At 47.6% G+C, this 12,376-nt stretch overlaps 1 protein-coding gene across 1 annotated transcript; it reads left to right on the top strand.

Moving 5' to 3' along the window:
- The first annotated feature begins 5,851 nt into the window (after positions 1-5,851).
- S100A8 (S100 calcium binding protein A8) lies at positions 5,852-6,943 on the top strand. The gene is made up of 3 exons (XM_004330982.4): positions 5,852-5,965; positions 6,431-6,593; positions 6,744-6,943. The coding sequence occupies exons 2-3, from the start codon at positions 6,453-6,455 to the stop codon at positions 6,870-6,872; spliced, it is 270 nt and encodes an 89-aa protein (XP_004331030.1). The 5' UTR covers positions 5,852-5,965; positions 6,431-6,452; the 3' UTR covers positions 6,873-6,943.
- Positions 6,944-12,376: the final 5,433 nt, after the last annotated feature.

Raw genomic sequence — 12,376 nt, forward strand, 5'->3', positions numbered from 1 at the left:
CTCTGCCGTGTGTGTCTGTGGTAAGGACAGCTGTGAGGGAAGAGAATAAAGCAACTTCGTAAACATTTTGGGATGTTGTTGAGTTCCTGGTTCTGGGCATCTGCTCCAGGTCCAGAAAGAGGAGGTTTGGTCCTACTTTGAGGGTCATCCGCTTTGGGTGAGAGACAGCCCCTGCCCCCAGGAGCCCCTGTCTGAGCAGAGAGACAGAGCCCCTGCCCTCAGCTTTCAGTCTGAGAGCAAGGAGTCTCTTCTTTTGCGGAGCTGGCTCCTTGACAAGGAAGCCAGGCCTCACCAGTGATGTTCTGATCAGTCATTCACTACACATACATGACTGAATACGAGTTAGGAGGGCAGAAGTTCTTCCAACTTCAAAAGAGAGTCCCAACAATGGCGCAGCAGCCTGGGCCTGGGAAGGGGCCAGGACAGGGAGGGGAAGATGACACTGGTAACTGACATCAGGCCAGTCTGGGAGGGAAGATTGTGAGGTGGGTTTTTCCCACTATGAGTTAGAGATGGGGTCAAGGGCAAAGCCAGCAATGCAGCCTTTCAAAGGGAAGAGTGGAGTGGGACGTGGGTGACTGTCAATCAGGGAAGGCTTCCTGGAGAAGAGGAGGGTTTGGTGTGATTTTTACTAAGAAAAAAATGATGAGGGATGCGGGTGTTTTTCTGAATCTGGGCTATTTGTGACTCCCTGATCCCTCCCTGCTGAGACCTTCCCCTGCCTGTTTCTGCGTTGTTTGTTTTTGTCTCTCCCTGGGAGCCCACGAATCTGATGCAGAGTCTCTTGGGGAGGTCTCCTCCGCCTTTAGGCCCTGCTGGGTCCTTCTTGGCAGGTTTATTCTTTGAGGATGGTCTGAGGACCCACGTCCTGAGTGCATTGTGATAGAAACGATGAGTTTTAGAGGAATAATGGATAATCATCTGTGTTGCTCCCCTGTGCAGATGACTGGGGGTGTCATCTAAGGGACTTGGTTTGGTTCCCTTTGCCAACTGGGTCTGTGAACCAAACATGGGGCGCAGGGCTCTGCAGGCCGAGCCAGGGACCTTTGTTCCTGGTCAGTGGAGCTTGGAAGCAGGCCTGCCATGGATGCCCGTCCACGCTTGCCAATCCCCAGTGCTCGCCTTTTAAAAGTCAGCAGCCCCCCTCCCCCATTTCCGTCTGGACTTCCCCTGTGGAGGTGCCTGTCCTGCTGCATGGAGGTGTGTTGCTCTCTGTGTCCTCCGCCAAGACAGGCACCACGTCCTGTCGTCTCCGTGTCCCGCACAGGGCCCGGCATTGTCACACAGAGCGTGCTCAGGGAGGGAGTGATGCAGGGATGGTGCCTGCTGATCGGAATCCCATGATCCAGGTCTGTGTTGCCTCCTGCAGGTCGCTTAGTCACGTCCAGAGACTTGGAGACAGTTGGCCTGGTGACTCAGGACAGCCTTGCCCCAGGCCCAGGTGGGTCTTCCCTGCCTGTCTCACCTGAAATGTGTTGTGTTCTACAGGCTTTGAGTATGAAGGGGCGGCTCAGCCCATTCCTCCTGCCCCTCCCCGGAGGGTTTCTCCACCGACCCTGTGGGCTCTCTCCACATTTCCTTAGCCGCGGGCAAGAGCCTGGTATTGGGACACACAGCTGGGACTGAGCTGTTTCTTGTAAACAGGTCTAGGTTCCGCTCCCCAGTGGTTGCCCCATGTCTGTCAGTCTGATTACAGGAGCTGCCTTTTCCCCCATGTGCTTACCCAATTCCTGACACCCTCTCCTGCCTGGTCAGCTCAGCCTGGTCCTGTTCTCCTCGAGGCCCCCAAGGCTGCCTGTCCAGGGGGAGCATCTCTGGGGGCAGCATTTCATGGCCTCGCTGGTCAGCAGGCTCCATGGACAAGCACATGAGGCTGGAGGGGGTCATGGCTCATGTCTCCCTTGCTGGACCTGGGGCTTTGTTTTCCTTCCTTTCTGGATGAAGAAAGCTGTCTCTACAGGGACATTCTCAGGGGAGTGGCTTCAAGGCAGGCATCTCCCAAGGGGTCTGGGGTCTGGGAAAAACATCATCTTCATCAACCTCACCATCACCCCCCTTGACAGAGGTCAGCGTGAGCTCCATGCCGGGCTAGTGAACAAAGCCGAAATAGAATCTCAGAAAAAGCGACCCTGTTGTTCTAAAGTGTGCTTTTTGGCACCTAAGCACCAACACGAAGCAGAATGCATGCCCAGAGGACCTTAGGTGACTCCCCGTGCCTCAGTTTTCTCATCTGTCACATAGGGATAATTGTACCTGTGATGTCCATTTCACAGGGTTATCAAAAGAGTTAGTGGAGGTAAAAACACTTTGAAAATATGATGCGCTATTTGGGGTAAGATGGTATTGTGCCAGGTCATATAGAAGGGGCCTGGCAAATAATAGGTATGCACCAACTGCTTGACCATTGGCTGAAAACGTGTCATATTAGATGTCGGAAACAGCCCTATTTTCCTGTCAAGAGGTTGACTAGCCAAGGAAGGTAGACTGCATTTGGTTGACGGATCTATATCCTGTCTTGTTCCCAAAACCACTTAAAGTGGCTGGGTATGACAAAGGGGATTTTTGCATTGGGTAAGGGCTAGATCAATGTTCAATTTTGCATTCACTTATCCCCTCAGTAAGTATTAACTGAGCCCCTAGTAGGCACCAGGCCCCGGGATGTGATGTGGTTTCTGCTCTAAAGGGGCTCCCAGACCTAAAGAAAAGACAGGCAATAAACAGATGAACCCTAATACAGCAGGGCAAATGCTGTGATGCAGAAGGGTTTGGTAGCATGGAGGAGAGAAGAATTAACTCCGTGTTGATAAGGGTGGGGGAAGGAGAGTCAGGGATGGATGAGAGCAGATGGTGCCTGGGCTGGGGCAGGAAGGATGAGGACGACTTTAATGGCAAAGAGACATTCCAGGCAGGTGCAGAAAGTAGATGCTGTCACAGCGGGTCATAAGCGCCTAAGTCCTTTGATGCACCAAATGTTGTATCTCTGTGGGCCTCAGCTTCCTCTTCTGTAAAGTGGGAATTATGATAGAACATAACTCATAGGATTACTGTGAGGATTAAATGGTCTAATGTAAGTAAAGCACTTGCAATGATTCCTGGTGTATGGTAAGAACCCAGTAAATACTAGCTATTATTTTGCTATTTGTTCTTATTGATTGTTGTTGCTGTTATAGTATATGCCAGGCACTGTGCTGGGTCCCAGGGAGGCAGAGGTGGATGAGCCAGTCTGGGTCCTCGAAGGTTCACAGCCCAGCTGGGGAATCAGACATATTTACAGAGCAGTAATCACGCTGTACACTCACACAGTGCTTGCTTACTATGCGCTGCTTTAAGCACTTCACACATTTTTTGTGTGTGTGTAAACTTTAATTAAAATATAATGCAAATTAATGAAAGCCCACAAATCATAAATATTTTTCATCTATTATTAATCCTCACAACAACACTATCAGGTAGATTTTATTTTTTTTAGGTGGAAGCGTTTCAAATTTTAAAATATTTTAAATTGTGATAATATACAAATAACATAAAATTTACCATTGTAACCATTTCTAAGTGTCCAGTTCAGTTGTGTTAAGTGTACTCACGTTGTTGTGCACCCAATCTCCAGAACCCTCATCATCTCGCAACTGAAACTCTGCACCCAATAAACAATAACTCCCGCCCTCCCCCTCCTCCTAGACCCTGGCAATCACCATTCTACTTTCTGTCTCTATGAGTTTGACTACTCCAGGTACCTCATATAAGTGGAATTATACAGTATTTGTCTTTTTGTGTCTGTCTTATTTCACTTAGCATAATGTCCTCAAGGTTCACCTATGTTGTATCATGTGTCAGGACTTCTTTCCTTTTTAAAGGCTGAATAATATTCCATTGCATGTATATACCACACTTATTTATCCATTCATCTGTGGATGGACACTTGGGTTGCTTCCACATTTTGGCTATTGTGAATAATGCTTCTGTGAACATGGGTGTACAAATATCTTTTTGAGACTGCTTTCAATTATTTTGGGTATATACCCAGAAGTGGAATTGCTGGATCATATGGTAATTCTGTTTTTAATTTTTTGAGGAACCACCATACTTTTTTCCACAGTGGTTGCACTATTTTACATTCCCACCAGCAGTACACAAGGGTTCCAATTTCTCCACCTCCTTTTCAATACTTGTTATTTTCTGTCTTTGTTGACAGCAGACATTCTAATGGGTGTGAGGTGGTATCTCATGGTGGTTTTGATTTGCCTTCCCTAATGATTAGTGAGGTGGAGCATCTTTTCCTGTGATTATGGGTCATTTGTATATCTCCTTTGGAGAAATGTCTATTCAAGACATTTGCCCAGTTTTCAGTTGGGCTGTTTGTTTTTTTTGGAGTTGAGTTGTAGGCTTTCTGTATTCTGGATATTAATCCCTTCTCAGATATATGATTTGCAAATATTCTCTCCTATTCTGTAGGCTGAGGGTAGACTCTATTTTTAATCTCTACTTAATAATTGATGTAACTAAAGCACAGAGAGGGTAAGTAATTAGCCCTAGGTCACACAGCTATAAAGTTAATGACAAAATGGAGCCCAAAGGGCTGTAGAAACATGGAGAGAGAGGCTAATCCTATCTACTTCCCCTAGGAGGCGGTGATGGCCTAGGCCTTGGGAGAGCACAGGGTAAATATTTGTTGAATGCATGAAGGAAGGAGAGAGGGGAGGAGTTTTCTCAGCAGAGTCATGTTCTTGTCAGATCACACTCTGGGAGCCTGATGCTCTGGGATCCGGTCTGGGCTTTGACACATCTGCACTGGGAAACTCTGGAGGAACCACTTCACCTTCCTGGGGGCTTGACTTCTGTGTGTGTAGACTGAGTGGGCTCTGCCCCGCCTTCCTGATAGGCATGTTCTGAGTATATTAATAGGTTATGTGAGTCTGAAGGGCTTTGTAGCAAGAGAAATGCACCACAAATCTTCAGTGTTGGAAACCAGTTCATCTGAGTGGCATTTTGTTGGGTGGGAGAGGGACTTGGTCCTCCTGAAATGGGAGGGAATTGGCCACCTCCTCTTCTCCTCCTGGACACGAAGCACTTCTGGCTTCTCCAAAGATGCCCTCCTTCTCCCACCCCCACCCCTCATGGTCTGGTTCCTCTTCAGCCCAGGCTCCTGGGGTCAGAGGCACACAATCATCCCAGAGAGGGTTGAAGGGTCCCTGCTGTTCATGCAGAGGCTCAGTGCCTCATGCATACAGTGGGACCCCAAGCCAGCTTCCGTCTCCTGGGCCACAGTGCACCCCCAGCTTCACAGAGCAGGAGCGTTGTGAAGGGGTAGGGGCAGCAGCAGAGAAATTGATTTAGGCCTTCGCAGCACACGTCCCCACCAAGTCCAGCCACACACAAAACAACAGTAGAAATACTCCACCTTTCATTACTAAAATCCAGCAGCCATGACAAGTGTTCTTAACCTTTCAGGGGCCTTTGGACCCTTTTGAGAATGTGATGAAAGCTATGGAGGAATGAGCTTATACTCATGCACTCAAAATGATGCACTCAACTTCAGTTCCATTTCTGAGATGCACAGACTGGCCACTAGCCATGGGAATAGCCACAGCAACCGTGGGAAGGACTCAGAAGTGAGCATCCTGGTTGACCAAGCCAGGGGTTGCTAGCAGCTTACAAGAGGAGTCCTCACCATGCCGTCTTCCTGATTTCTCCTGCTGTGCATCCCTGCCTGGCAAAAACCTTCCTCCTTCTACCTTTCCTGTGCTCCCCCCACACCGCTCCAAGCTCCGCATCAGAACTTTTCATTCTGTGCAGTGATTGCCCCACTCACCTTGTTGGGAAACCAGAGGCTGTAGCAATCCTCAAAGGGAGCAGCTGCCTCTGAGTGGTCTGAGGTCCTGGGCAGCTGGCCAAGCCTCGTTGCTATAAAAGGGAGCCGACACTCAGCCCTGCATATCTTTTGTCAACTCTGTTTTGGGGAGGCCTGGTAAGTGGAACTGCCCCAGTCTGTCCCACACTTTGGGCTTCCCCTGGGGAGGGCTGAGGAGTGCAGCAGCCTTCTCTGAGGAGGGGAGAGAAAGCTTGGGGAGGTCTGGACTGAGTCCAGGGCTCCCGGAAGAGAAGCGTGAGCCAGGGCTGAAGAAGGAGCCGGGTGCTCTAGTATTTTTGGGTGAGGGCACGTTTGATTCCCAAGCTGGGCCCTTCCTGGGAAGCGGCTGGGGGCATGGGGAGAGCTGGCAGTAACTGTGTGTGTGTGTATATATACCCTGCTTCCTTCCACATCCTCATCCACGTCGTCCCCCACTTCCCATCATAGCCGTAGCCCTATGCTGGGTTTAGTTATCTGGATGGTACCATCCAGGGCAGAGCCATCCCTTGGAGTATGAGCCTTCAGAGTGTCCCCCTAGGCACCCTCCCCATGTCGGGGTTGCCTGTGTGCTCTGTCTTCCAGGTAGGGCAAATCCTTGGGCACTATGCTGACGGACCTGGAGACTGCCATGAACTCCCTCATTGAGGTCTACCACAAGTACTCCCTGGTGAAAGGGAATTACCACGCCATCTATAGGGATGACTTGAAGAAATTGTTAGAGACGGAGTGTCCTAAGTTTATGACGGTGAGGAGGGGCTGGGTGTGGTCGGGGTTCTCTGCTCGGCTCTGATGACGCCCTGGGTCACTGGTCCCTGGCGTTGCCCTGTGCAGACAGCCATGCCTCAGGTTCCCTGAGATCTTTACACCCTGGCTTCTTTCTCTCCAATCTTCACAGAAAAAGGATGTAGGCACCTGGTTCAAAGAGTTGGACATCAATGAGGATGGTGCACTTAACTTCCAGGAGTTCCTCTCACTGGTAATAAAGGTGGGCCTGGCAGCCCATGAAGACATTCACAAAGAATAACAGAGCTATAGAGCCCTGGGTCTGGTCCCCTGGACTTGTCCCCTCAGAGTAATAAAGTAATTGATACCTCAGGCCTCTCTTGGTTTCTTGCTTTTCTCTTGCGGAATGAGGCTCCTGGGGGTTGGAGGGAGGGTTGGAAAACCCAAGGAAGAAAAACAAACCTCTGTTGCCTCCACTCCCCATCTCTCACGAGCCCTGTGTGCTTACTGCTTGTCACCTTTCTTCCCCGTGTTCTCCCTAAATGATTCCCAAGGCTCTTCCAGCCCCACGGTCCTGAGTCATGGGTTCCATTGACTTAAGGATTCTACAGAGTCCAACACACTATAGCTGTTGATTTTCCTACTTGTTCCCAAATGGGTGATATGAGAACAGGGTGACGTAAGGAAAGCTCATAGTGTTCTCTAAGTTGTAATTTCCAGCTAATTATCTTAGATGTAACTTTTAGGAAATCAGGGAGATAACTATGTAGAAGTGTGTCTCTGTGTGTATGAGAGAAAGAGGGAGATTGATTCTATGTGTGGTGTGAATTTAGGTGGTTGCTTAGAGTTCTAACAAAGTAACACTAATAAGCCCCCTGGCTCTACACTTGTAATTTCTCCTTAAGAGATTTTGGAAGCTTTCCTTCTCTCTCCATTCCCAACCTCCTCCTAACTTGATTAAATAATAAAGGAATGGGCAGATAGGCTAATACATTAATAAAGATCAACTCAAAGAATAGGGTACTCAAATGCTTCCCTTTGGGTTGAATGCTTTGGTAATCAGTGACTTATCTAAAATAATCTCCCCATCATTACTCCGGATTTCCAAGGGTCTGGGGAAATGGGAGGGCCAGAAGATGAATGGGCACCTCTCACCAGAACCCAACTCCCAAGTTGAGTTTCCATGTTGTGCCTTGGGACATTTTCTGTTGTCCCCACTTAGGTGATGGGGCGGTGGTGTTAGTAATGGGGAAGGGGGTTGGGAGCTGTCACCAGAATCTCTACACCAGGGGTTTTAACTTGGTCTACGGTATATCTCTGGAATGGAATCAAAGTTGAATGCATCATTTTGAGTGTATATGTATAAACTCATTCCTCTGAGTCTTTCACTATTTTTTTAAAAATATTTATTTATTTATTTATGGCTGCATTGGGTCTTTGTTGCTGTGCGCGGGCTTTCTCTAGTTGTGGTGATGGGGACTACTCTTCGTTGTGGTGCGCAGGCTTCTCTTTGTCGTCGCTTCTCTTGTTGCAGAGCACGGCCTCCAGGCGAGTGGGCTTCAGTAGCTGTGGCACGTGGGCTCAGTAGTTGTGGCTTGCGGGCTCTAGAGTGCAGGCTCAGTAGTTGTAGCGCATGGGCTTAGTTGCTCTGCTGCATGTGGGATCTTCCTGGACCAGGGCTCGAACCCGTGTCCCCTGCATTGGTAGGCAGATTCTTAACCACTGCGCCACCAGGGAAGCCCTTCTTTCACTATTAAAAAAGGGTCAAAAGACCCCTAAAAGGTTAAGAACACTTGTCATGGCTGCTAGATTTTAGTAATGAAAGGTGGAGTATTTCTACTGTTGTTTTGTGTGTGGCTGGACTTGGTGGGGACGTCTGCTGCTAAGGCCTAAATCAGTTTCTTTGCTGCTGCCCCTACCCCTTCACAACGCTCCTGCTCTGTGAAGCTGGGGGTGCACTATGTCCCGGGAGACAGAAGCTGGCTTGGGGTCCCACTGTATGCATGAGACACTGAGCCTCTGCATAAACAGTAGTGGTCCTTCAACCCTCTCTGGGATGATTGTGTGTCTCTGACCCCAGGAGCCTGGGCTGAAGAGGAACCCGACCCTGAGGGGTGGGGGTGGGAGAAGGAGGGCATCTTTGGAGAAGGCAGAAGTGCTTCGTGCCCAGGAGGAGAAGAGGAGGTGGCCAATTCCCCCCGTATTTCAGGAGGACCAAGTCCCTCTCCCACCCAACAAAATGCCACTCAGATGAACTGGATCCCAATGCTGAAGATTACTCACCCCAGATCACAGGGCTTTTCCTTTGTAGTAGACTTTACTTATATAGAAATGCAAATGAACAGGGAAAGGTAACAGCTTAAACCCTTATTCACTGACCAAGGCTTTAATTACCAACCAATTTTATTTTCAGCTAACATATTAGTGAAAATATTTGGCAGCCAGCAGAGAACTAAGATTGGGACATAAAATGGGATGGGGGGGGGGTCTAGTCATCAGATATGGAGATGGGCTCCTTCTGGGCAAGCGTGGGAAGGCTAGGGACAAAATTACTTCCTTTTCATCTTTCCTGAAGGATCACTTTATCTATTCCCCCAAGCAAGAGCTTCCACCTAATTCAGGAGTGTGAACCCACTCTCTGCATTGAGGAAACTCTCATGCAGTTCTCAGAAGCACCTTTCAAGTTGAGATGCTGGCCCAAATGTGGCCCAGGCATAAAAAGATGGGAAGGGTTGGTAGCGTTCATCAAGCAGCATCCCAGGCTTCGCTCAATATTTAGGGAATATAATGGGTGAATGCACAAAAGGAGAGAGCAACCTGATTCTGCCTCTCAGTTATCCACATTGATGGTGGTGGTGGTGGTGGTGGTGGTGGTGGTGGTGGTGGTGATGGTGGGGTGTGTGTGTGTGTGTGTGTGTGTGTGTGTGTGTGTGTGTGTATCCGAGTGTGGGTGAGGGGCAACATATCCCAGTGCCTTTCTCTCTCCTTGAAAATGCGTTGTTAGACTTGCTGTTAATGGATCCTTTGGGGGAGATTTACCATTATTAACTGTTTGCCATTAGTTGAAAGTCCAATGAGTCTGCTTTCTCTGAGTCCTCTCAGAGGACCATGCAGAAGGTAGCCCAGAGTGCCCTTCGGAGTTTCACCATAAGTGATGGGCCACTGGTTGTGAAGAATTGCATTGACCTGGAGCTATCAAATGGTTGATACCCAGGCTCATGGTTGGACATGGGAGGTGGCCCAGCTGACACTGGCCACCTGGAGAATGAGGTGGAGGTGAGGGAGGCCATCCTTGGAAGGTCCATGGAGTAGGCAGGCTTGCAGATGGTAATTTACGAGCAAGGCTGTGCCATTACAGGACCTACTGGGCAGAGTCAGACGGGCTTGTAGCACAGCGCAAGATAATCTGGTTTCCTGTTTCCCCAGCTACAAAAGAAGAACAAGGCGGCGGGAAGTTGAGAAATAAGTGGTGTAGCAGGAAGCCTCATGCAATATTCGAGCCCACAAAGGAGACGTTGGCTCACCAACTGAGGCAGATCTGGCCACTAAGACTTCCGGGGCCTTAGAGTATGACCTGTCTGAAATCCCACTTCTCCACCCAAGACTCCTGACTTCAGCCAAGTGTCTCACAATTGTGACAAAAGTCTTAAAGAGCGTGGGGAATATCTGGAATTGGGCAACTGGCGTCCAGCAGCTGAACACAGAGCTTATTCCAGTGGAAAAGACTTCCCCGTACATCCCTCCACTTGGGAGCCAGAATGATTCTGGTCAGGTCCAGATACCAGCCTATCTTCTGGCCTCCTGACCTAGGGAATTCATCCTAATTTCATAGGGGCTGAGGAGGGGAGGGAAAGCTGCTAACACTTACTGGGCTCCTTCTAGTTGTTGGTGTGAAAGGAAAAAAATCGTCTCAAACCTAGAGAAAGACAAACTGGTGATTGCTTAGATCTCATGCTAGAGATCTAAGCAATCATGCTTAGATCTATTGCTTAGATCTCATGCTAGAGTCTGCCTGAATTGAAGCAAGTCCTTGCTACTTGTTAACCTTCTATCGTCTGACACTCTTGGGGAATGTAACATGGTCGGCACAGCATATTTGATTAACAAGTCACGGTGGATAAAGAAGTAGGCAGTTTACATCTGCTTGATGGGGTAATATGATTTTATAGCCTGGTAGAGATGTTAAACTCCTGTTTTAATTTTTATCACCCTATTGAAAGTTAAAAGAGTCATATTTTAAATTACGAATCTTACTTAGGCATTCCTTTCCTGAATGTCTTTATGTATTCTCAAATATTCTTCAAACCAGCTTTAAAAACCTTCTTTGCTGATTCTCTCATTAATGAATTCAAACAAGAATTTTGACATGGGCCCACTATATTTGTTGATAATTTTGCTTTTAAGCACTAGACTTTGTGATAGCTTATCCTGTAACAATCTTATAAGACACGTAATTATTATTTCCATTTTGCATATGAGGAGATTCCGAGAAGTTAAGAAACTTGACAGAATTATTAATCTGGCAAATGTCAGAGCTAGGATTAGATCTGTGGTTGTCTCCAGATGAGAAACCCTGGTTCAGACATGAAAGCACTTTCTTCTAGCTGATTTCCATCCTGTGAGTGCAGAGGGCCTGCCCTTCCTCTGCTGGCCTTTCTGGTCTCTTTGAGGACCAGAAGGGTGAGGACCCCCTGAAGGGTCTCTGCCATCCAGGGGTGAAGAGCAGGGCCCCAGGTGCCAGAATGAACTTCTCTCTTGGGCCTCTTTCTTCTGCCCAGGAGCTCACCCTGCCTTGGGGCTGAATTACTGTGTTTTTTTTTTTTTTTTCCTGGTATGAGCAATCCTCCAGACAATGACTGTAGAACAGAGGATTGACATTTTGAGGTCTGTAAGCTCTTAGGGTTTGTGCCTCCTTCTGGGTTGGGGACCTTCCTTCCAGTCTTAGGAGTGGTGGAAATTCTCATGTGAATAATTCTCATTTGCAAAATCACAGTCTGAACTGGCTGCTAAGATCAGGGCATAGACTTTTATGATCTGTACCCATTCAAATGATCTGTACCCATTCCTCTTTCTTTGGACAGAAACCTCCTCTTCTTCCTCCTGAATAGGCCTCATTAGCAGCAGAAAGCATGGGACTATCTTACAGCCAAAGCCAGAGGCTCTGCATCAACCTAGCCCAGCAAGGGCTCCATCCAGTTCAACTTGCTCAGCATCTTGTTTTGCTATGGCACATGTTTCCCCCCCTGTGCTTTCTAGAGCAAAATATCTAACCCAGATAGGATGCTCCGGATTTCTTTCCTGCTTTGGTCCTAGAAGCCTCAATGATAATGTGTATCTATTAAGACCCAATAATAAATGTCATACTTAATGGAGAAATTTATCTCTTTTTTTTGAAGTATAGTTGATTTACAATGTTGTGTTAATTTCAGGTGTACAGCACAGTGATCAGTTATATATACATATATATCGATTCTTTTTCAGATTCCTTTCCTTATAGGTTATTACAATATATTGAGCATAGTTCCCTGTTCTATACACTAGGTCCTTGTTGATCATCTACTCCATATGTAGTAGTGTGTATATGTTAATCCCAAACCTCCAACTTATCCCTGTCCCCCATTTCCACTTTGGTAAACCAAAAGTTTGTTTTCTGTCTGTGGGTCTGTTTCTGTTTTATAAATAAATTCATTTGTATCATTTGTTTTTAGATTCCACATATAAACAATATCATATGACATTTGTCTTTGTCTGGCTCACTTCACTTAGTATGATAATCTTTTGGTCCCTCCATGTTGATGCAAATGG

Source organism: Tursiops truncatus, chromosome 1 (genome assembly GCF_011762595.2).
Source record: "Tursiops truncatus isolate mTurTru1 chromosome 1, mTurTru1.mat.Y, whole genome shotgun sequence".
Taxonomy (NCBI): domain Eukaryota; kingdom Metazoa; phylum Chordata; class Mammalia; order Artiodactyla; family Delphinidae; genus Tursiops; species Tursiops truncatus.